General features: G+C 43.1%; 3 protein-coding genes and 2 non-coding genes across 11 annotated transcripts in view; 2 read left to right on the top strand and 3 right to left on the bottom strand.

The window, feature by feature from the left end:
- Positions 1 to 1,123, bottom strand: part of tep1 (telomerase-associated protein 1) — a 34,264-nt gene extending 33,141 nt beyond the window's left edge. For 4 of the 7 annotated variants that reach the window (XR_003797536.1, XM_018758025.2, XM_029249991.1 and 1 more), the window contains exon 1: positions 989 to 1,123. Coding sequence is in view for 3 of the 7 variants with exons in the window: in XM_018758025.2 (XP_018613541.2) it covers positions 989 to 1,072 (84 nt within the window). In the remaining 4 variants the exon portion in view is untranslated. Of the gene's footprint in view, positions 1 to 665; positions 742 to 988 lie in introns of all 7 variants that reach the window. The other 3 variants (XM_018758023.2, XM_018758022.2, XM_018758024.2) reach the window with 3 other exon arrangements.
- Positions 1,124 to 2,629: 1,506 nt separating this feature from the next.
- LOC108937829 (E3 ubiquitin-protein ligase ZNRF2) lies at positions 2,630 to 8,564 on the top strand. The gene is made up of 5 exons (XM_029250267.1): positions 2,630 to 3,403; positions 6,505 to 6,600; positions 7,297 to 7,402; positions 7,567 to 7,653; positions 7,917 to 8,564. Exons 1-4 carry the CDS (start codon positions 2,887 to 2,889, stop codon positions 7,622 to 7,624), a joined length of 777 nt encoding a protein of 258 aa, XP_029106100.1. The 5' UTR covers positions 2,630 to 2,886; the 3' UTR covers positions 7,625 to 7,653; positions 7,917 to 8,564.
- Positions 8,565 to 13,261: 4,697 nt separating this feature from the next.
- Positions 13,262 to 13,344, bottom strand: trnal-cag (transfer RNA leucine (anticodon CAG)). Its single transcript has one exon. It is a non-coding gene; the product is annotated as a tRNA-Leu (tRNA).
- Positions 13,345 to 15,174: 1,830 nt separating this feature from the next.
- LOC114912396 (small nucleolar RNA SNORD126) lies at positions 15,175 to 15,252 on the bottom strand. The gene has a single exon (XR_003798253.1). It is a non-coding gene; the product is annotated as a small nucleolar RNA SNORD126 (small nucleolar RNA).
- Positions 15,253 to 17,956: 2,704 nt separating this feature from the next.
- sdr39u1 (short chain dehydrogenase/reductase family 39U, member 1) lies at positions 17,957 to 21,298 on the top strand. The gene is made up of 6 exons (XM_018758095.2): positions 17,957 to 18,082; positions 18,446 to 18,552; positions 19,240 to 19,322; positions 19,463 to 19,584; positions 20,096 to 20,248; positions 20,348 to 21,298. The coding sequence occupies exons 1-6, from the start codon at positions 18,067 to 18,069 to the stop codon at positions 20,773 to 20,775; spliced, it is 909 nt and encodes a 302-aa protein (XP_018613611.2). The 5' UTR covers positions 17,957 to 18,066; the 3' UTR covers positions 20,776 to 21,298.
- The last annotated feature ends 11 nt before the right edge of the window (positions 21,299 to 21,309 follow it).

Genomic DNA, 21,309 nt, shown 5'->3' with positions numbered 1-21,309 from the left:
CTTAATTTTACACTGCATATGCACTGGATCAAAAGGATCAGAAACAAGGAAACAATACTTGTTTGGATAGGACAAATTCAAACACATTAAGTGCTTTTTAAAAGATCACATAGCAAAAGTATTTTGTGACAACCTAGTTAAATGATTTTTAAAATGTTATTTTACACATAATTGGGTGGCATTGTGACACAGCAGGTTGCACTGGCGCCTCAGTTCCTGATCTGGGCAGCTGGACATAAGTGCGAGTCCAGCATGTTCTCTCCGTTTGCCCTTTGTTTCCTCTAGGTGCTCTGGTTGCCACCCACAAAGACATTTTTCAGGTGAGTTGGACACTACTCGTAATTTAGAGTCCCCAGTTTCCCTGTGTTGGATTGGCCTCCCTTGCAGGCTGTTCCCTGCCCCAAGTTCTCTATCTATTCTACTTATGTGATCGTTCTTAAAACTTCATGAATCGGTATCAGCTGGTCAGTAGCTGAAAAGCCAAGAACCTCTATGTAAGTGATTTAAAATAAAATACGAGTAACGCCACACTCAAAAGACTAAAAATGATAAATGAACAGGACATCTGGGACAAAAAAGTAACATCAAAGTGTGACTGTGTGAGCAAATGCCAGTTTGGAACAGAAGCAATACACTTTGTGTTATTTTTAGGCGACGGTATTTACTAGTATTTAATAAGTGAGGGTGGAGTGTTACTTCGTACCCGTCTGAAGGCTGCAGATCAACTGTGTGCTCAGCCTGCTGGAAGAACAAGAAGAGCAAAGTTCACTTTTGTCTCGGACAGAGTCGGACTCTACAAGAATACACCTGAAAGCCACTCTCACTTTAGACATTTTTACTTATATAATGCGCGCTATGCTTAACATAAGCGTACGCTAACTGCAGAGCTTTTTTATCATAAAATTGTGATGTTACTGTGTGTAAGTTGAACTGACGCGCGACAATACATCGTGTATTACACCACACAAACTGCATTCTTGATTCTTACCGAAAGTGTGTCTTCCTGTCGTATGTAACTAGTGTCCGCTTGTTGAAAGAAATAAACTAAACCATTACATGAACAACACAGCATACAACGCCATACAAGCTGGCGCTGCGTTCGTGCCACTCCGCTGCCGTCGACTCCTACTTCCTGGATTGGCAACTACTGCGCGGATTGGTCAAGGGAAACGCCCATGAACCAATCAGAAGATAGAATATGGGACTACTCTGGAAATAGGAGAAGGGGAATATCCGCAGGATGATTCCGCTGTTTGGCCACCAGAGAGTTTAGTGATCAAGGACCAGTTCCATCCAAGGGATTTCCACCAGCTTACGATGTAACAGGAAGTGTTGATTTGAAAAGGTCCTTGAGTGAAATTATGTTTATAAAAGCACACATATGAATAATGGGACAATCGTATAATAATAATAATAATAATAATAATAATAATAATAAGATGTTGCGCTATCGCTCCTTGTGTTCATTTTACCTTAGGTTTAATTGATTTTAATTTGTTATTAAATTAATATTTAATTGTGTTAATGGTTATATTGTGTTTTGGTTGTTGTTTTTATGTATTCATGTGTTGATGTTTTTAACTCTATTAAATGAAGCTACCATGGATTTGACAAATTTTAGAAAATGTAACATGGAAGGAGGGGGGTGCGGTGGCGCGGTAGTGCAGCGAGTTTGTCCGGGTCCTGCTCTCTGGCGGGTCTGGAGTTCAAGTGCCGCTTGGAGTGCCTTGTGATGGACTGGCGTCCCGTCCTGGGTGTGTCCCCTCCCCCTCCAGCCCTACGCCCTGTGTTGCCGGGTTAGGCTCCGGTTCGCCGCGATCCCCCTTGTGACAAGCGGTTTCAGTCAATGTGTGGGTAAAGGATGCGAACAGATTTTAGACTACAGTCTAGTCGATAGTTTGAAATCCGATTATGGGTTTAGTGTTTGTTGTAATCTAGTTTAAAAGCCTATTAAATGAGAGCGTGGTTTTTATTGTGTTGAATTTCATCTGTCCTTTTAATAAGAGGACATAAGTTCTTTTTTGTTTAATAAATTTTAGTTGTACTTGCGGTGTTTGAGAAGTTTTGGATAATTGTTGTATTCCATGTGTTTTAATACTTTGCGTGTGTGTTATTCTTTATTTCAAAAATGATATTATCATTTAGGTTGTTTTGATTTACATTTTGTAAACAATCTTTGCGTGTAAACGAAATATTTCTTCTAATACGCACAAATAAAATAGCCGCTCACTCTAAAGCAGGGACGCAGAGTAGACTGCGCAGGACGGCAGTCCATCACAGGGCAATCAAACACACTCACATTCACACACTTTGAACAGACCTTTACCTGCCAAATGTGAATTATGACGTCTCAGGTCTTTGCTTCGATCGCACACACTCTCTGTTTAATGCATAAAACACATCCATTTACAACGTTTGAAAACAAAGACTGATTCCAGCGTTTGTTTGCTTCTGAGTTCATTTCGTCTACACAAGGATGTACTTTTGCACTGCGAAACTGATCGTAAAATCACGTGTCTAACCGGCCGGTTCGCCTGCTTCCGCGACATGAAAATTTCATTTGCTACGTTACACGAATTTAAATACAGATCAAATGAAGCCCACTTCCTGCTACGTGGTTGGACGAAAAGTTCTCCTGGCTTTGTGACGTCACAGCACAAGTCAACAGAGGAAGAAACCAGTCCTCACTTCTCGCTTTTTTCAGCGAGAGGGACCGCCTGGGCGAGGAGTGTGGGAGCGTCGAAGAGCGGAAAATGTCCAGCGGTTAGTCTAGGACTGCAGGGCGGCTTTTGAGAGACAGAGGACCACGCAACCCTTGTGGAGGCGTCGCTCACTCGTACCGACGGGCGGAAGGAAGAGGAAAAAAGCAGCGCGAGGGGTCCAGTCATGGGGACGAGGTCGAGTCGCCTACAAGAAGACGCCGTGCCGTCGGCTTTCGCGAAAGACGGCATAAGTCGGGAGACGTACCGCCGCGTGCGGAGCAAGAGGCCCACTAGCCTGGTGGTGGGTTTCTCGGGGAGTTTCGAACAAGACTCGGAAGCGAGCCGTAGTCGCTCGGAAGAGGGTAGCGACTCCGACCAGGGACAGCATGCGAGCGCCGCCGGGATTGCGGCTGACGGAAGCCCTCCCCGTGGCGACCAGGCGGACCCGTCGGACGAGAGCAGCACCCCCGGAAAACACACAGACGAGCAAGGCCCCGAGCCGGACGGCCACGGAGATGTGCTGTCCGCGGCGGACACAGGCCGCATCCCTCAGCGCACTTTCTCGGAACGCCTGCCCGTGAATCGACATTCTTCTTCCGGCCGGAACGGCTCCGCACGGTCCGCCCGCGCCCGGGCCGCCAACACGCGGCCCGTTTCCGATGCGTGGATCGGCCTGTACCGAGTCAACAATCGCCATGGCAGTAAGTTCGTCCGCGTCCGTCCGCCCGCCGCCGCCGCCGCCTCTTTGTGCCGAGGGACGGTGAGTCAGTGAGTGCGCAGCCAGCGAGTGCGAACATGTCGCAGAATAAGCGAGGGCTTGTGCTGCAGAAGCCGTGTTCGTGCGGTGACGATGTGCGCTCGGCTCGGCTCTGTAGGGTGGTGCGGGGCTACAATCACAGTCTCCCGCTTTGTCCTTACTCTCCTACCTGTATACTACTCTCCGTATGAGTACTGTGTTGTAATCATTCATTCATTGTACACTGGTACGCTGTAATCAGGTGTATAACGTACATAATCGTACTGTCCCTCCCTGTATATCACTGTCCCTGTATCACTACTGTAATCAGGGTTAATATAGTGGTGTATAATCATTATGTACTCTGCTGTATCACTACTGTGTAATCGGAGATGTGGGGTGTCTCCATTTGTCACTACCATTTGTTCAGCCTGTCATAACGCCCGTATTGACGCATGATATCAGCTCTTCACTTACAGACAGACACAGTAAAATAATCATGCCCGCCTTAAGCAATGACATACTATGTCACATAGAAGCAGAAGCTGCAACAGGATTATCAATTTTGCAGTAACTGAGCAGCTACATAAAACCTTGCATGCTTTTTAAAATTTTCCCCAGCCAGATGCATTGTGATTGTTTGTTTGTTTGCAAAGTAAACAGAAACACAGATTATTTTTTTTAAATTCCTTTATCGTGACAGGTGTTTACATTGTGGGTAAGATTAGAAACTTGTTACTCGACAGTATTGAGTTGAAGTTTGTTTATATAAATTTTTACACATGCTGTTATGGTAATAATACACAGATGTGTAAAATGCATTATAAGCAGTCATGTTAAATACTTTAACCGGAGGTTACTTTTAATTAATTTTTTACCTCCAGAACTATGTGTTCAGCACACACAAGTTCTGCTCCTGGTGATAATGACTGGTTTTGTTCGAGTGACCAAAACTGTCCCACAGTAGCAGCAGTACATGGGTTCCAAAGCTCATTGACAATGTGCAGGCATTTAACAAAACTATTAGCATGACAAACATGGACTTTTAGCCCAGAGGTCACCAGTTCCAGCCTTTCTCCATGCTACTGCCACAGTACCCTTGAGTGATGCATTTACTGATAATCAATACATTGATAGGTAAGAACTTCATTGATCCCAGGGGGAATGTCACAAGGTTATAGCAGCATATACCCAACAATACAGTGGCAGATGACTTTGGACAGTTACTGTCGTGTTTTGACAGGTGTCCATGAGACTGCGAAAGTGTGCAAATAAAGAAAATGCGTAGCAATAGACGGGTTAGGCTCCGGCTACCCCGTATGGGTCAAGCAGTTCTGTGTGTGTGTGTGTGTGTGTGTGTGTGTCTCCAACAGTGAGAGGACTCATTGTGAAGCCCAAGTGGCAAGAGGGACCCCAGGTAACACAACTGAGCTCTTATCTTCAGCTCTGGTGAGACTGTTTATGATGGAGAGCAGTTTTAGAGTGGATGTCTACAAGTCCCTTCAGAGACTCTAGCCTAACTCACGGGACTGAAACAGACTTCCTGATTTGTTTTTTCGGCCTGTTGGCATCATCTGTAGAGCTGCCCTAGCAACGCTGTTGCATACATCCACATCTGTTCATTTAGCAGACTCTTTTGTCCAAGTCCACATCTCCAGCTGTGACCTGCGAGCCCTCATGTGGTGCTGGGTCACTCCAGCCTGCTGTCCAAGCGCACCCCAGACTTAACCAAGGCTGTGAAATCATCCTTCTGCCAGTCGCTATTACATTCAACTCTTGGTATATCTCTGCAGGTGAGATAACTTGGTGTTGGGACTGAAGTCTGAGGTGTGCTGGTTGAACCAGAAGGGAGCAGTGAAGGTCCTGGGAGAGGCACCATGCCTTCATGGCCGTGTCTCACACCTGGCCCCGTGGTCTCTCCCCCATGAGCTCCTGTTTGTGGTGTCTAAACCTCTTTAAAAGTTACAGCATGGTTCCCCCACCGCTGTCCACGTTTGTTGAGCAGAATACCCATCGGTACCAGTAGTCCAAATGCCGCACCTTTTGTTGGCTAAGAACATGACTTAAGCAATGCGGTTGAGAGGAGGATGTGTTGTGAAAGTTGTGCAAACTTCTTTTTAACGGCACTTGGCACTGAAGAAGGCCGGGGGGTCTCTGCTCAGAAATTCTCATGTTGAGACTCGCATTTTCTGTTATGCAGCCGAGTTACAGGTATTTGTTCTCCTTGCAAGTGTGAGCGGTCGGTGCCGCGTGTGTTGGGAACGCGGTGCTTGGAGGAGTATCTGTGTGTGCATGTCTGTCCTGCGTTGCCAACAGAGCCTGTGCACCAGAGGGCTTTCCTCTGTCCGCCGAGCTGCGCCTACAGGCCATCGTGGTAAAGTGGGTCAGTGTCTCTTGCGTTTACTTGGCAGCGGTCCAGTTTTGTGTGTCAAGAGGGCAGACAAGCGATCTTGTCAACAGTGAAAATGCAGTAATGCCAGTTGTCTGGTTTATTTTATTGTTTTTTTTTGTTTTTTATGAGTGGACTGCCTTGATTCCACTGAGCTCATTTTAGAAACTCCTCAGATACGGAAACAGATTCATCCGAGGGACACGGTCACGTTGCCTGGCATAATACAGTTCAGTCTGCCTGGGAGAATTTTTTTTTTTTTTTTTTCCTCTTTTCTTTCTGCAAATGATCCCATTAGCCTCTTAATCATGGCTTAATGGTTTGTGTTTAATTGGCAACAGTTGGAAGGTCTGTGTCTGGGGTTGTTTCCCCCCCCCCCCCCCCCACCATCCCCCCAAGTCTGAGACTGACAATATTTTTAATTTTGGGTGGCGAATGATTTGAATTTTTGTGAGTCTTGAAAGGATGCGCTCAGTACATTCCTGTTACCTGCTCAGCCTCACTCCAAGACACATGCTGTGTATAAACTAACCCTCTTACTGTGTCTGTCTGGGTCTTGCTCCCTTGTCCACCTGCCCCACTGTCCTTCAGGGTGTGCTTGAAATGCTGCAGTTTCTACCCAGATGCAGCACATATGCTGTGATGACACCTTCCTGCCTCTCCTCTCTCCTCTCTAGCAATCCGCTGTCCTTTCTGCTCCAAGCCTTTTCCAGGCAGTAGGATTGAAGACCACCTGCTGAGCTGCCTCACGTCCCCCCCACTCCCCTACAACAGTGAGTATCTTGGACACTTTAGTTGTTTCACCAAATTATTGTATAATTGTTCTTGCAAAAAAAGGACAAGTACAAAAAATGCAAGATATCAGAGTAAATGGTACCACTGGTAAAGCAAGGGCAGCACCGTCATGGGGGGTGTTGTGGTTTGAATCCACCTCAGTCTGTGTGAGGCTTGCATCTTCTCTTCATGCTCTGGTTTCCTCCCACAGTCCAAAGATGTGAATTGGTGACTAAATTGTCCCTAGTGTGTACAGGTGAGGGGGCACGGTGGCGCAGTGGGTTGGACCAGGTCCTGCTTTCCAGTGGGTCTGGGGTTCGAGTCCCGCTTGGGGTGCCTTGCGACGGACTGGCGTCCCGTCCTGGGTGTGTCCCCTCCCCCTCTGGCCTTACGCCCTGTGTTGCCGGGTTAGGCTCCGGTTCCCCGCGACCCCGTATGGGATAAGCGGTTCAGAAAGTGTGTGTGTGTGTGTGAGTGGGATTGCTCTATGGAGGATGTATTCAGTGGTTAGCTTCAGGGATAGGCTTTGGGCCAAGTAGTTAACAACAGGGCATCAAAGAATTAATTTTTATTAGAAGAATGAATGTAAATATTAATGATCTATGTAGATAGAAACAGGCATCTGTGTGGTTTTTAAATGCTGAGAAGCCTTATCTGACATGATCCACCTTGTCTTTTTCCCTATCGCACTAAAGCTGACACTCTGGCCAAGGACTCTGGGGAATGTTCCATTTGCCTGGAGGATTTGATTCAGGGGGAGACAATTGCCCGTCTTGCCTGCCTCTGTGTCTACCACAAGAGGTAAGCATCATGGGTAATGACCTGAGCAGTTGGCAGCGTTGGGATGTGCTGCATAGCAGTAACATTCTTTACTGTTGTCTTTGTAGCTGAATGGGTGGTTATAATATTTGATATTGAAGTGCTCATGGTGGGAGGTAATGATGAGCTCTCTTCACTCTTTCCAGCTGTATTGACTCATGGTGCAAAGTGAAAGCCTGCTGTCCAGAGCACCCCTTTGACTGAACTTCTTGTCAAGCGTCTGAACATTACAGGTAAAGTATGTATGCAAGTGCTAGAGCATATGTACACTTCCTCTTTCTCTTCCTCTGACAAACTTTGCTTTGGTTTTGTGTGTGAAGACATAAAGCTTCTGATCTTCGCTGCGAGATCCTGTGTCTGCTCCACACGTGTATGTGTATGTCTGCATGTCGTGTCTTTGTTCTCATCCTTGTCTCTCATCGATCTGATTGACTACAAATTGTATTTGCAAGTTCTGAAATGTACATTTGCTTCTTTTCTTTTCCTCCCCCTTCAGGGCAGAATTTGTTGCAACTGTGCAAAAAAGAAAATGCAGAAGAACTTCAAGACCTATGTTTGCTGCGACTGAGCGATGGCTGGTGTCACGGCTAACTTGTGTTTAGCTCAGCTCGGCGCTCGAGTGTAAACTTTTGTCACACTCTGGAACCAAGAGAATGCGCTTTATTTCATCACTTTTCCAAACTGTTAAGGTTAGTAAAAAAACGATGCTTGGCTTTTGCTATTAAAGCCTCAACTGTTCCAGCGTGGTACCAATAGGTTTTACAGGGAGCTCTGCGAAGAAAGGTGTGTGTTTTCAATGTGTTTTCACTGGTGTTGCCAAGGGGACTCCAGGTCATGGAAAGGAAGAATCCTAAGCAGGCTTTTCTGCGAGTGACCAGGTGTTTGACTTCAGTGCTGTTTTTGTTCCTCTATTAGTTTGTCACAAGTTTTCTCTCTTTGTGGACTGTCCAGCAAACTGTTGGGTTGATGCCAAACTGTTACATCTGAAGGGCAACTCTCTTCTGGAGTTGTCACATTTTTACAATGTTTTTGTAATGTTTCCACAACCAGAAATGTTTTTTGAGGACACAGCCACCTGTGGTTACTTTTTCACCACTGCGGTGTCTCTAAGTCAGGGTGGGAAGCAGTAGTGTGCCAGTCTTCACTGGGGTTCCCTCCTGCTTAGACCTTGCCAGTACACACATTACCCATTATCGCTGTAGTATTTAGCCATGCCAGTGCCAAGGAAAACCATATGTCTACCTTTCTGATGTGTGCTGTACCATGGTGATTTGGGAGAGCTAGTGGCCTGTCCCAAAGCACTGTCTCCCTTACTGTGTCACAGCCACATTTAGCACTTTAAAACCGTGTCTGAACCTTTGAGACAGTTATGAACAACGCTGCAGTAGATGGTTGTTGAACTCAGGAGCTGTTCACTCCATGCTTTACAGCCAACAGTGTTACCTGAATGACCTGACTACTGGAGCTCCAGCTGGTGCAGGGGAAAATGTTTTGGACGTAGTTGTTTGCTTTAAAAGAGCCGGTGTTCTTTTAACATCCCTGTGCACCACAGGGACAAAACTTTGCTCCATATGGCTGCCGTCTGGCCTCTAGCTGGAGCAGTGACCAGCCGATGAGAATTACTGCCCTCCCTGGGAGATTGGTCACAAATCCAGGAGCTTATTATTATAATAACCCTGATTAGATCAACAAAGCAGTGTGAGCAGACCCGCAGCTGTCGTTCTGTAACTCAAAGAAAAGGGGTTGTAGCTCATATAGATATTCATGTAAGAATGTTTGCTGTGTTTATTAAAATGCTTTTGGTTTTTCTATGGATGAAACAACTGCTGGGCTCAGTCTGGTTGTGGACATTTTAATTTTCTGCAGGTGTGTTTATGGGTCAGAAATCTGCAGAACTGCTGCTGCTGACATCCTTTGGGGTCGGCTTTCACAATTTCTTCTTTATTTTTAATTATTTACAGCTTTTGTCTTTTTCCACATGTCTCATTTGTTTTGTAGCCAAGAGATGTTGGAGTGAGGTTTAGGGATGGTCATGTAGTCTCCGTGCAGGGTTTTTATTCCCCCCCCCCCCCCCCTTCAAATTTCCCGTCTCATTTGGTGCAATGGTCCCACCACAGTGTAGGGATTCTGTCAAGGTTGCCCTTGTCTCCCATACACTGTCTTGATTTGAGAAGTCCCTGGAAACTCCAGTGACAGTGTAAGTTTTGTTGGCACAAATTATATTAAACATGATTAGTGGTTGATGGTGATGGTGATTGTTTTGTACCAGTGGGTCAAAGAAAGTCCACATCATGTTGGATTAAACGTTCCCTTCCACTTCCCCTTCTCATTTGTGGTGCAATAATTTAAAGTTTACTTCCATGGGTACAATTCCCAAGGTGTTTTTTTTTTTTTTTAAACCCAAAACCAAAAGACTTGAAAGCATAAACATAATTCTCCAAATACACACAGCCTCCACATTAACTTCTGGCTTTAATAGTAATGATGAATTTTGAAGCGCAGATGTATTACGATCAGTGACGATCATTACCTAGACATTTGAATTTGTTGCATTGAGAAATGTGGACAATCTGCCTTCTCAGTCTATTTAACAATTTAGTATTTATTTATTAAATTGTAAATATGTATTATTCAAATTGATTGTTCTCCTGGTTTCAATTCTGATACTGTTTATATGCCCAAATCTTTTGTATGTCTAAAAAAAGTTGTTTTATATGTATTTTTTACAATAAATATGCATATGTGTGGAACAGGTGTTCTGTTTTTTTTTTTTTGTGATGTGTGCAGGTATCGTAGTGCTGTCCTGAAGTGCACATTGAGGTTATATGCAGAGTATGCAGAATTAAACAAAATTCAATGTGTGTAGCCCAACCTTGAAGCTTAATTCAAAGAAGTAGTGCAGTTCCAAAAACTGGCTGTAAATCTTTTGGTGTTCCAAGTCTCCAAATTGCCCTAAAAACATTATGGACTGGTTTCACAGGGAGAGTTTAAGTCTTGTTCTGGAATTCTGTCTGAATGGAGATTCTCCTTAAGAAGAACTTGGTCCTATGATTTGGGAAACCAGCACTATGAGTCTGGGCCTGAGGTGCCCGTTTGTCATTTTCACGCTATACAAAATGCACTATAGAAATTCTCCTGTGCAAAGATACAAAACACTTGTTCAGTTTTAACACACAGGGCCAAATGTTCTTGTGTGGCTTCTTATAATCCAAACTAAGTGTCAACAGTTTCATAATTGGAGTAAAAAGCTGCACCAATGTCCTCATGACAGTGTTGAAGGTGATGCTGAACACATTAGTGTATAACTAAGTTACTATATGTAGTGTATTGCTAACAGCTAGCATCTTTCAGGGGTGTCACATGAAAACACATGAAAGGGCTGTGTCGCAGGAGCAGGTTCCCACATCCTGTCTCTGAGGGCAAGTACAGTTAGGTCAGGTTAGTTTGTTAGGTGCTGTGCAGGTACAAGTCTCTACTACGTCAACTGACCCCTACTTTCATAATCTTTTGATCCGTCTCAGCTGTGGGCCTGAGCAGATATTGGAATGGGCGTCTCAAAATTGTCTCAGTATACATTTACATTTATTCATTTAGCAGATGCTTTTCTCTAAAGTGATGTACATCTCAGCAAAAATACAATTTATGCATTACATTAAGAGAAAGAGACATGGCTGCAGACGTGATTAAGTAAACTTAGTTTGCTACCTTCCTCTTGAGGCAGCAATGTTCATAAATTGAGTAGGTGCATAAAATGCAGGATAGATGAATCCTACCAAATTTTTTTTTAAGAACAAGGTACACAAACAACCAATCACATACAATTACTGGAGTAGCGGTTGTGTAAAGGCCTATCTGGAGAAGATCATGAAGTTACGGTGCATAAACTTTTACACCACAGGTGAGCTGGAGAGATCTTGGGCAAAATGGGTCCAGAAGAGGTGAGTTTTCAGACCCTTCTTGAATGTAGACAGTGTCTGTAGTTCTGAGTGAGAGGGGAAAGTCATTCCATCACAATGGAGCCGGAACCAAGAACCTCTGTGCTTTACCTCTCGTGTGCAGGACCACCAATCGAGCAGAAGTATATGACCAAAGAGGTCTGGCTGGGATGTAGTGGATGATCAAGTCTTGTAAATAGCTGGGAGCAGCTCTATTGATGCATTTGTAGACAATAACCAGGGTCTTGAATTTGATTCAGGCAGCTATAGGAAGCCAGTGCAGAGAAATGAGTAGAGGAGATACGTGGGAATACTTTGGCAAATCGAACACAACTCGTGCAGCAGCATTCTGTATCAGCTACAGAGGTTTGATGGCAGTAGAAGGAAGGCCACACAGGAGAGAGTTGCAGTAGTCTAGACTGGAAGTCACCATGGCCTGGACAAGTAATTGTGCAGTCAATTGTGAGGTAGGGACAGATCCTATGAATATTATGGAGGATGTATCGGCAGGACCGGGTTGCGGCTTCGATGCGCCAACAGAAAGACTGACTCGAGTCAATTGTTTCTCCCAGACTCTTGGCCGAGATATAGAGACTCAGGACTCAAGAGATGCTTTAATGTCATTTCAACCATATACAGCTGGTACAGTACACAGTGAAATGAAACAATGTTCCTCCAAGACCATGGCACTACATAAAATAATCTTCCATGATTCAAAAAGACAAAGTGGAATACTAATTGTTACAATTTAACGAAAAAACTTTATATTCGCAGTGATTCTCTCACATAAAATGTACTAAGAGCACAAAAATAATCCATTAAATGCAGATTTGGTTAGGAAGTGTCCCAAGCTGAGCTGAAGCAGCACTGCCAGTTAGCAGTTTTCTGCTTTCAGGCAGACATGTTACACAAAACCTAATTTAGTCATTTTAAACGCTGGCCATGATGACGATACACTTTGGACAGTAAGGCAGCAGTTTCATGTTGCAGAGAATTTCCTTGGAATTCCCACCCCCTTAGTGATGCAGCAACCAGTCCCTAGAGTACTTCTGCTTACGTGCCGTGCGCGAGTTCCCGAGCGGGAATGGCGCCCATTGTTGAGAGGGAGGGCAGTTCGCGGGGTTCCCGATGTCCCTTTAGTCTAGTGCTGAACGTGAGCAACAATGCAATTAATCATGCTAAGAATAATGTAAAAGGATGTTAATTATTATCATTTTTGTGACGTGTGTCATTTTCCTTTGAGGGGCGATTCTGTATATGAACACGGAAATGTTTATGTTACAGTGATTTATCACTTGAAAGCAGGGTTACAGAGACAGGACTGTTTGAAATTGTGAGAAGAAAGAAAGAAACAAACAGCCTCGACTTCCGGCTATAAAACAAAAAAAGAGGCTAAACTTAGAGTTGCCTGTTCATGTTACAAATTGTCCAGAAATGCCGTTTTACGTCACTTACGGAAAGGAATTTCGCAACAAAAGCAGTTCCTCTAGTGCTGAATGTGAGCAACAAATGCAATTAATCTTGCTAATAATAATGTAAAAGGATGTTAATTATTATCCTTTTTGTGACGTATGGTATGTCATTTTCCTTTAAGGGTTTTTTTTTATCTCTCTGTTGCCTGCTTTCTAACATCCAGTGGCGAACAAAATGGCGCAAAACTAATAAAAGACTGTTAGCAGGGTTTAAGTTTTGAGGCAAAAATGTATATCTTTTATGTTTAATGTGAAACGTATATATGGCTGAGCAACGCTGATTGACGAGTCTCCTAATCGACTGGACCGAGGAGTTGCCTACTCGTACGCCTCGTATATCTAATCAGCCGCCGAATAAAAGCAATATGGTAATAACTGTTTATTGTAGTTTCGGAAAGTACTAGAATGTTTAAAATAGAAAATAAAATGCAACTTGTCAGAAGTGGGATTCGAACCCACGCCTCCAGGGGAGACTGCGACCTGAACGCAGCGCCTTAGACCGCTCGGCCATCCTGACAATTAACGTTCCTAACAATGCAGAACATTTTGACCTACCTTCGCAAACTTCTATGAAAATTTTTTAATAATACTTGTTTAACTGGCTGTTATATATAAAAATTTCTGTAATTCTAATATGTACTGCAAAGAAATATGTTAATGGGTACTTCTTCTGAAATGTAATTCACCTCTTCCGGACTCACTTCTCCCATCCCTTAAGCACTAATGTGGAAATGTTTATGCGCTATAACATTTCAGATAACTGTTGAATAACGGATGAACTTTGAGGCAGCTACTCGTGTGATGTACATGGTGGAAAGTGATAACTGTGCTTAGAATCACGTGTCTGCATTTAAGTCTCTCTTTCTGCTAAGGTAATACACACATTTTCTATGAGACGTCGCTTGGAAAAGCGTCTGCTAAATTAATAAATGTAATTTTTAATGTAATTTGTAATTTATAAATTAGAACGGTTAGTGATCCCACCAGAATGGATGTGAAGTGAGCACTACCAACATGGGCCAAGTGGCAAAAATGTAAATTACATTCACAGAAGCGCTCAAGTTCCAACTCGCTGAAGAAATTCAGCGTTCCATCCTGCAATAAGCGCCTTGGGTCATTCAACTAGGTTTTCCAGAAATTAGACATGCACGTAGGAATATTTTCAGTTTTCCAAAACTATAGACAACTGTTAATATCCAACTGGCACTCTAAATTCATACATCGTTTGACCTTGAAATAAGTTTTATTTACACAAAGGGAAAATAAAACACACAAAAATGATAGAATATCAATATACAGTATGTAATAGTTTAACAGGAATGTTTTATAGAAAGTTGGTGTAATTCACTCCTGCTTGTATATTTAAGGTGTTTATATTCACCAAGAACCACTGGAAGCAAAGATAAGAGTGGGGGGGCAGCTGTCATACTGGCTCCTGCAGTAAGGAATAAAGGATTTAACCCATTGTACCACAGTAATGCACAGTACACTGTATGCAATACCTCATTTATGTATTCCAATATGATCTTGCAATAAATGTGCCCCACAACATTCAAGTAAGTTTAATCCTAGAAACAGGGCAACAGTACTGCACAAACCTGCTTATTTATTCTCTTCCAAACTGATGTTTTGTATTGGCATTAAGCCCTTGAAGGAACTGAAACTCTTCAAAGAGCATTGATGTAAATTTAGGATAAGTTGTATTATGAATGAGGTCTCCACCATTTCATAACTTCTGTCTCCCCTTGGACTTCAATGGACTGAAAAATAGACTTCAGGTCTACATAATGGAGGGGGCGCGGTGGCGCAGTGGGTTGGACTGGGTCCTGCTCTTCAGTGGGTCTGCGGTTCGAGTCCTGCTTGGGGTGCCTTGTGATGGACTGGCATCCCGTCCTGGGTGTGTCCCCTCCCCCTCCGGCCTTACGCCCTGTGTTACCAGGTAGGTTTCGGTTTCCCGTGACCCCGTATGGGACAAGCGGTTCTGAAAATGTGTGTGTGTGTCGACATAATGCAGAAATGTTTTATTTGAAATCAATACATATTAGAAAAACATTTTAAGTTCTTAAAGACCATATTTATAGGAACACAAGGAAATTATGGGACTTTTACCCTTCAAGAAACTTCCACAGACACCAAGTGCATAGCCAGTATATTTTATTAAGTTATAAAACTACATAAAATTTTGCATCAGAACTGTGCTGGACAAGTCTAGAAGTGTAGGAGCAGCGATCCTCTCCTTCCTGGTTTCAGGATCTACCGAAGAACAGGAGGTAAATGTAAATACAAGTGAAAATGTAATGTCACTCAGGAACAGACCAAAAAAAAAAAAAAAAAAAGTTTACGAGATGACCTGCTCAGCGCATGTGTGTAATCATGTGATTTTCAGGTGAAACACGGACTAACATGCAACTCATCACAGCACGGCCTTCCTGCACCATTTGTTTTGTCGCCTTTTGATCGGCCTCGTGGACACAGTGGACACCACTTACCCGTCTCTTAACTGCAGCTGGTCACCGGAAGCAAACCTGCAACGACTGCACTCCTCAGTCATGTTCGGTAAATAACCGCGTCTCAAGTCTTCGCCCTTGTCTCCTTGTACCATCAGCCACCCGACCCGCTGGAAGCCAGCGCGCGCTCGCGCCCGATACGGACCTCCTAGGCTACGGCTACCCCACGCGAGCGCTTCTCGCCTGCATCACGCACACACCACGTGGTGAACAAGCTGTGGCCCAGCGCAGCCACAACACTGCGATTCGATGTATATAGAATGCATATGGGCCGTTTACGCCGGCGTCGCCGCATTGCTGCACCTGTTAACAGCGTAAAACCACTGGTTTCCCGGCAGTGCGCTGAACACCGCACCTGTACTACTTCAGATACCGCTGAATTTAAAAAAATGGTCCAGGCATGGGTCAGGCGTCCTACCAAGCCAAGCGCACAGCTAGACCATCCGGAGACGCGTCTCACGGGCAGCCTGAACCGGCAGGTTCTCGCGACCTCCACCGGTCTGTCGGCGGAACGCAATCGGATGTGAGGCTCAGAAATAAAACGAAAACCCCTTTGCCGCTTATCCTCCGTCAATATACAAATTATAGACACGTTTTCTGAACTCGGTGTAGAGGCGAGCCCTCGAGTCCCGACAAACAACCAACTGCAGTCAAAAAACGAAATCGGAAATGTAGAGACAAAACATCGGTCTCACTGGCTGAATACCAATAACGCGCTCACTAAGATATCTAATCGCAATGCTGCGCAACACGATTTAATAATTTAAAAAAAGCTTTCTATTCTAAAGCACGCCTGCAGCCACGGACACCTGAGTAGCTAACCACCACTACTCCTCATTCTGGCTGCAGCCGGACAGAGAAAGAACAAACTGTCCCTGGGAGGTCGCTTTATAGTCTGTTATCAAACCACGTGCTTCTTTTTCCCCCCCATCGCCAATAACACGGTGTGTCGGGGAACCTAGCGCACTGATCCAGGATCAGAATTCAGAGACAGGAACAGTTTGAGCCTCAACAGCTTCCTCCCAGATCATGTGGCACAGTGATATGAAATTCTTAATTATTTACCTTCTTTTAATTCACTGGTCACTGTATTACCTATTAACATGCAAATTTATTTATTAGTAACGACGACAATAATGTATTACTCATTTCTATTTCGTTACTGTGGGTATATGCTGACAGAGATAACTGTAGCAAAGTAATAAGATATTGATACCTATGCCGTTTCCATCGAATTAGTATTAACCGAGCAAACGTAAGAAAACATGTTTATTTTTTTAAGTTTATTTTAAGCACGGAGTTTCTTTTAAGAAATTAACACATCATTAACCCTTGAAAGATTAGATTCTGATGGACTGAAACGTCAGATGTAAAAAACGGGGACACAGAACTACAAAAGAATAGAATCATTTGAGAACAACTCCTTTAAACCCTGCTGTAAAATCAGAATCCAGGATTAGAATTTATATTTTCTTAATTTGTTAGTTATCTTGGACTTTAACATACTGAGAATAACACCTACCTGGGGCAGGAGGCCTGCATAATTATTCTAACAGAAAAAAATCAATACATTATAAATAAATATTTATTCTTGTAATGATTACATTTATAGGAATAAAGGTAATTATGGGGACTTCAATCCAGGAAATCCAGTGTTTTATCTATAGCACTTTCTGCAATTTGGAAACCCTTCCATCATCCATGTCATGGACTGTTTAGAACAGACTCAGTCCTGCACATTACATTCATGTAAAAATATTTTTCCAAAATAGAATTAAATTCAAATCTTCCTGTATTAAAATGTCACTATTCTAGACTCCTCCCGTTGTAATAGCTCATTTAAACTGTATTTTGCCATTTTTTGACCGCATTGGGCTTTCTCACACTTACTCTCACATATCATACTTTTGTCTCAAAAATCACGTTTCTTGGACATAAATTAACAACCTTTCGATCATCTTAAATCTACAAACAAAGCTAATAAAAAAAACTAAAATTTGCGGTACAGGAGAAAAGTGCTCTGAAGAACCGAGCATTTCGACGGAATAAGCAGGAGCGCTCTCACCTGATTCACTTGAAATATTTTACAGGCCCGAGATTACCTCACATTCTTATTCATAAATTGATCATTACTTTAATAAATATACTGTTAATATATATATTCACATTTAAAATCAGACATTTCCAGTTTATTCGTTACATTATTTAATCTATTGAATTATTAAATTTTGCGCGCAGTTACTCAAGTTTAACTGTATAATTTACTATAACTTATATATTACTTATAATATATAACTCTAAAATTCAATTCAGTGAGTTTAAATCTCACTTCGTAAAATACAATGTAATTTTACATGCAACCCTTCTGTAATGAATGATCGCATATACTACATGCTGCGTCGAATTACATAATCGTGCATGCCAAATTTTCCCTTTGAAATCGTGTATGAAATACAATCATTTAAAATGATCGACAAATCTTTTTAAGCGAATAACTATAAAAATCGGTTCTCTGATCGACCACGTTGCTCCTTAATGAACGACCTAGGCTAAGACCTCAATTTCCTGCTGAACATGTGACGGGAAAAAGCTCGCCTATTGGCTAGTTCACTCTGTGACGTTTCAGGTCATGACGTTTGCGGAGGATTGTTACTATAATCAAAATTAGCTGCTTCGCAAGAGATTCGTGCGGCATCTAATCCCTCATTGTTAGGATACTAAAAGCAGACGTTATGAGAGTCCTCATAGGTATGTTTATCTGCTACGTTCGTTGTCCTGATCGCAGTTTAAGACATTTAGTGTATGCATTGAAAATCCTTGACTGACGCAGTGAATTAAACCACATGTCACGAACTTTCTTAGCTTTTGTATAGTCGTGTATGTTGGTGAAGCCCGATATGTTGTTATCAAGGTCACTTTTTCTGGAAATAGATACAGAAGCTGCGCTCAGCTTTCGTAACTTTCCCGGTGGCGCATGCGCAGTTGTACAGTTTCAGTGTTATTTCAGTACACGCGCTGTTCACGGCAGTGATCCTTACGTCATAGGTTGTGTGCTACATAAATGTGTTAATTATAATGATAAATATTTTAGTAACGATTCGCTTTTCCCAGGTGGAGGTTCGGGTTTTGTAGGCAGAGAACTAACGCAGCTGCTACGCAGAAAAGGTCATGAAGTCACCATTATTTCACGACAGCCGGGTCCTGGAAGAATCACATGGGTAACATGCATTTATTAGCCATCTCTGTTTCAGAGCTGTTTGTTTAGATCACAGTTTACACCCACCCCTGTACATTTTTCTAATTTAATTGGTAAATGTAATACACAATAATGATCGGGAGTGATGAAAACCATGAACATTATTGTAAAAAACAGCTGGTAGCATAGTGGTTAAACTTAAAGCTCCTGCCTTTGGACCTGAAGGGTGGAATCCCACCTCCACCTGGTACTCTAAATTGTAACTGTAGGAATGCTTATTTACCATTGTAAATATTGAAACTGTAATATGTTGTAATTTGCGATTATTAAAAAGCAATTGTAAATTGCTTTTGAGAAAAGTGTTGGCTAAGTGAATTAATGTAAATGGGTGACACAGCAAGTAGCTCTGCTGTCTTACAGCACCTGAGGGATGCGAGAGGATGTGGGTTCGATCCCCACTCAGCCTGTGTGTAGTTTGCATGTTCGTGTTCTGTGTGGGTTTCCTCCCACAGTCCAAAGACATGCTGTTCAGGTTCACCCATAGTGTGTGAGTGACAGAGAGAGTGTGTTCCACTGATGTATGGATGAATAAGGTGTGTGGGTTGATAACATTACATAGAGTTCATTAGAAGGTGACTTGGAGAAAAGCATCTGTTAAATAAATAAATGTAAATGAATGAGTTTGATAGCCCTGATTCATAACTTACAGGCTGATCTGGAGTGTGGTGGCCTCCCACCATGTGAGGGTGCCGTTAATCTGGCTGGGGAGATCCTGTTGAATCCCTTCCGCAGGTGAGACATTTTTTATGGGTAATCATAACAACAGAGATGTTATTTTGACTTGTACTGTGTTTCTGTAAGCATGTGGTTATTGGTATATTTGACAGATACTCTATTGTGTATATTTCACTGTTTTCCTTTCCATGCATCAGGTGGAATGAGAGTTACAAGAAGGAGCTATTCTCCAGTCGGATAGATACTACAAGATCTCTTGTTCAAGCCATTGCCTCCTCTAGCAGCCCCCCTAAGTCCTGGGTCCTTGTCACAGGAGTAGGTGAGTGTTTAGAAAACCCTTAATTTCCCAGGGCTACTCAGCCCTGTTTCCAACAGATACTTAGTCTTGTAAAGGTAGCAGACTAAAGCTGTCAAGAAATAAACTTCCTCAGAGATCTTTCCACAGTACTTGGTGTCAAGCCTTTTGGGGGTCGTTATGGAAGGCCCACAGCAGTTTTTTGAACCCAGTAAATATTTATTACTCTGCAGATAGATGCAGAAATTAATTCAACGGCCATCACAAAAGGAAAAGAATGAAATCAGTCTATAATAAATGTAATTTCTGAAGCTGATTTGTTGTAAATGGCATAAAGAAACAGACTTTTGTCAGATCTGTTCCTTCTGGGAATTTCAGCATCTTCACACACACTACGCACACACAGATCATTCCCTAGTCGTGATACTTTTGTTCATACTTCACACGCTGTGCAATTCTGTGAAACAGAAAAGATATAAAATGATCTTTAAGTGGTAAAATTCCAGTCGCATGGACCTCTTTCTTTCTTTTCTAGCATGTTATAAACCAAGTCGGACAGCGGAGTACTCTGAGGAAAGTGAGTGGACGCCCTACGACTTCCTCTCCAAACTGGTGAAAGAGTGGGAAGGGACGGGACGTCTTCCTGAAAATGTGGCCCAAAACACCAGACAGGTGATAATCAGGGCAGGTCAGTCTGGGCTGGGATTCACATTTTTTAGTAACCTGTGTACCACAGGAGTGTAGTAGTGAAAAATATTCCTTCTTGCCTTTTTCTCTTCCCAATTAGGGGTGGTGCTTGGTCGAAACGGGGGTGCTATGAAGCAGATGTTAACACCATTCTGGCTGGGCTTGGGTGGCACCCTGGGGTCCGGGCAACAGCCGTTCCCTTGGATTCATGTTGCTGACCTGGCAGGAATAATAGCCCGTTCCCTGGAACCTTCTCCTGACCCAACCATCAGCGCTCCAGAGATCTACAATGGCGTTGCTCCTGCCCACAACACCAATTATGAGTTCACGAAGGCTCTGGGCCAGGCTCTGCAGCGCCCAACTCTATTTCCTGTACCTGGCATCGTCATCAGGGCACTTCTGGGTGCAGAGAGGGCAGTGGTGCTCACAGAGGGCCAGTGGGTGACACCTAAGAAAACACTGGAGACAGGCTACAAGTTCCAGTATCCAGACCTGGGTTCCGCACTGCAGGAGATAGTAGGAAGCTAAGAGCTGGAAGCTGGATCTTTATTTGCAGGGAACTGCTGCACCTGTGTTCAGTGGGTGAACATTGAGCTCCTGAAAGGGACTCAGCCCCTTTATTCAATGCCCTAGTGGCTACAGACCGAAATATTTTTGGCTTTCCAGCAGAAACGTGTTGAAACCGGTGTACCATGCTAATTGCCATGATGTGGATCAACCTTTTTGGTCCCAAGAATTTGGGCACTTTTTCATGTGGCATCAAGGGTACAAAACCATTGCGTTATCTTTAGAAACATGTCCACTCCTGTACAGTACATGTGATGCTTCCTGATTTCAAGGCTCATTTTGGTTACATTTGTTAAATTCTTTCATTTCTAAGCATTAATGGAAGACTTGTAGGAAGACCACAGTTCATTGCATCCACTAAGAACTGGAATATAAGACAGATGAGATACTGGGTTTATCTGTTGGGTCATTGAAGTAACAGTTGTAAAAGGAACATATTATTACTCATGGGTCTATATATAAAACACTGAATCAGAACTCTTATAACTGTCTATA

The sequence above is a fragment of the Scleropages formosus genome, chromosome 1 (genome assembly GCF_900964775.1).
Source record: "Scleropages formosus chromosome 1, fSclFor1.1, whole genome shotgun sequence".
Lineage (NCBI taxonomy): Eukaryota > Metazoa > Chordata > Actinopteri > Osteoglossiformes > Osteoglossidae > Scleropages > Scleropages formosus.
The sequence above is the reverse complement of the archived record's forward strand: the minus strand, read 5'-3'. Positions and strand labels throughout refer to the sequence as shown.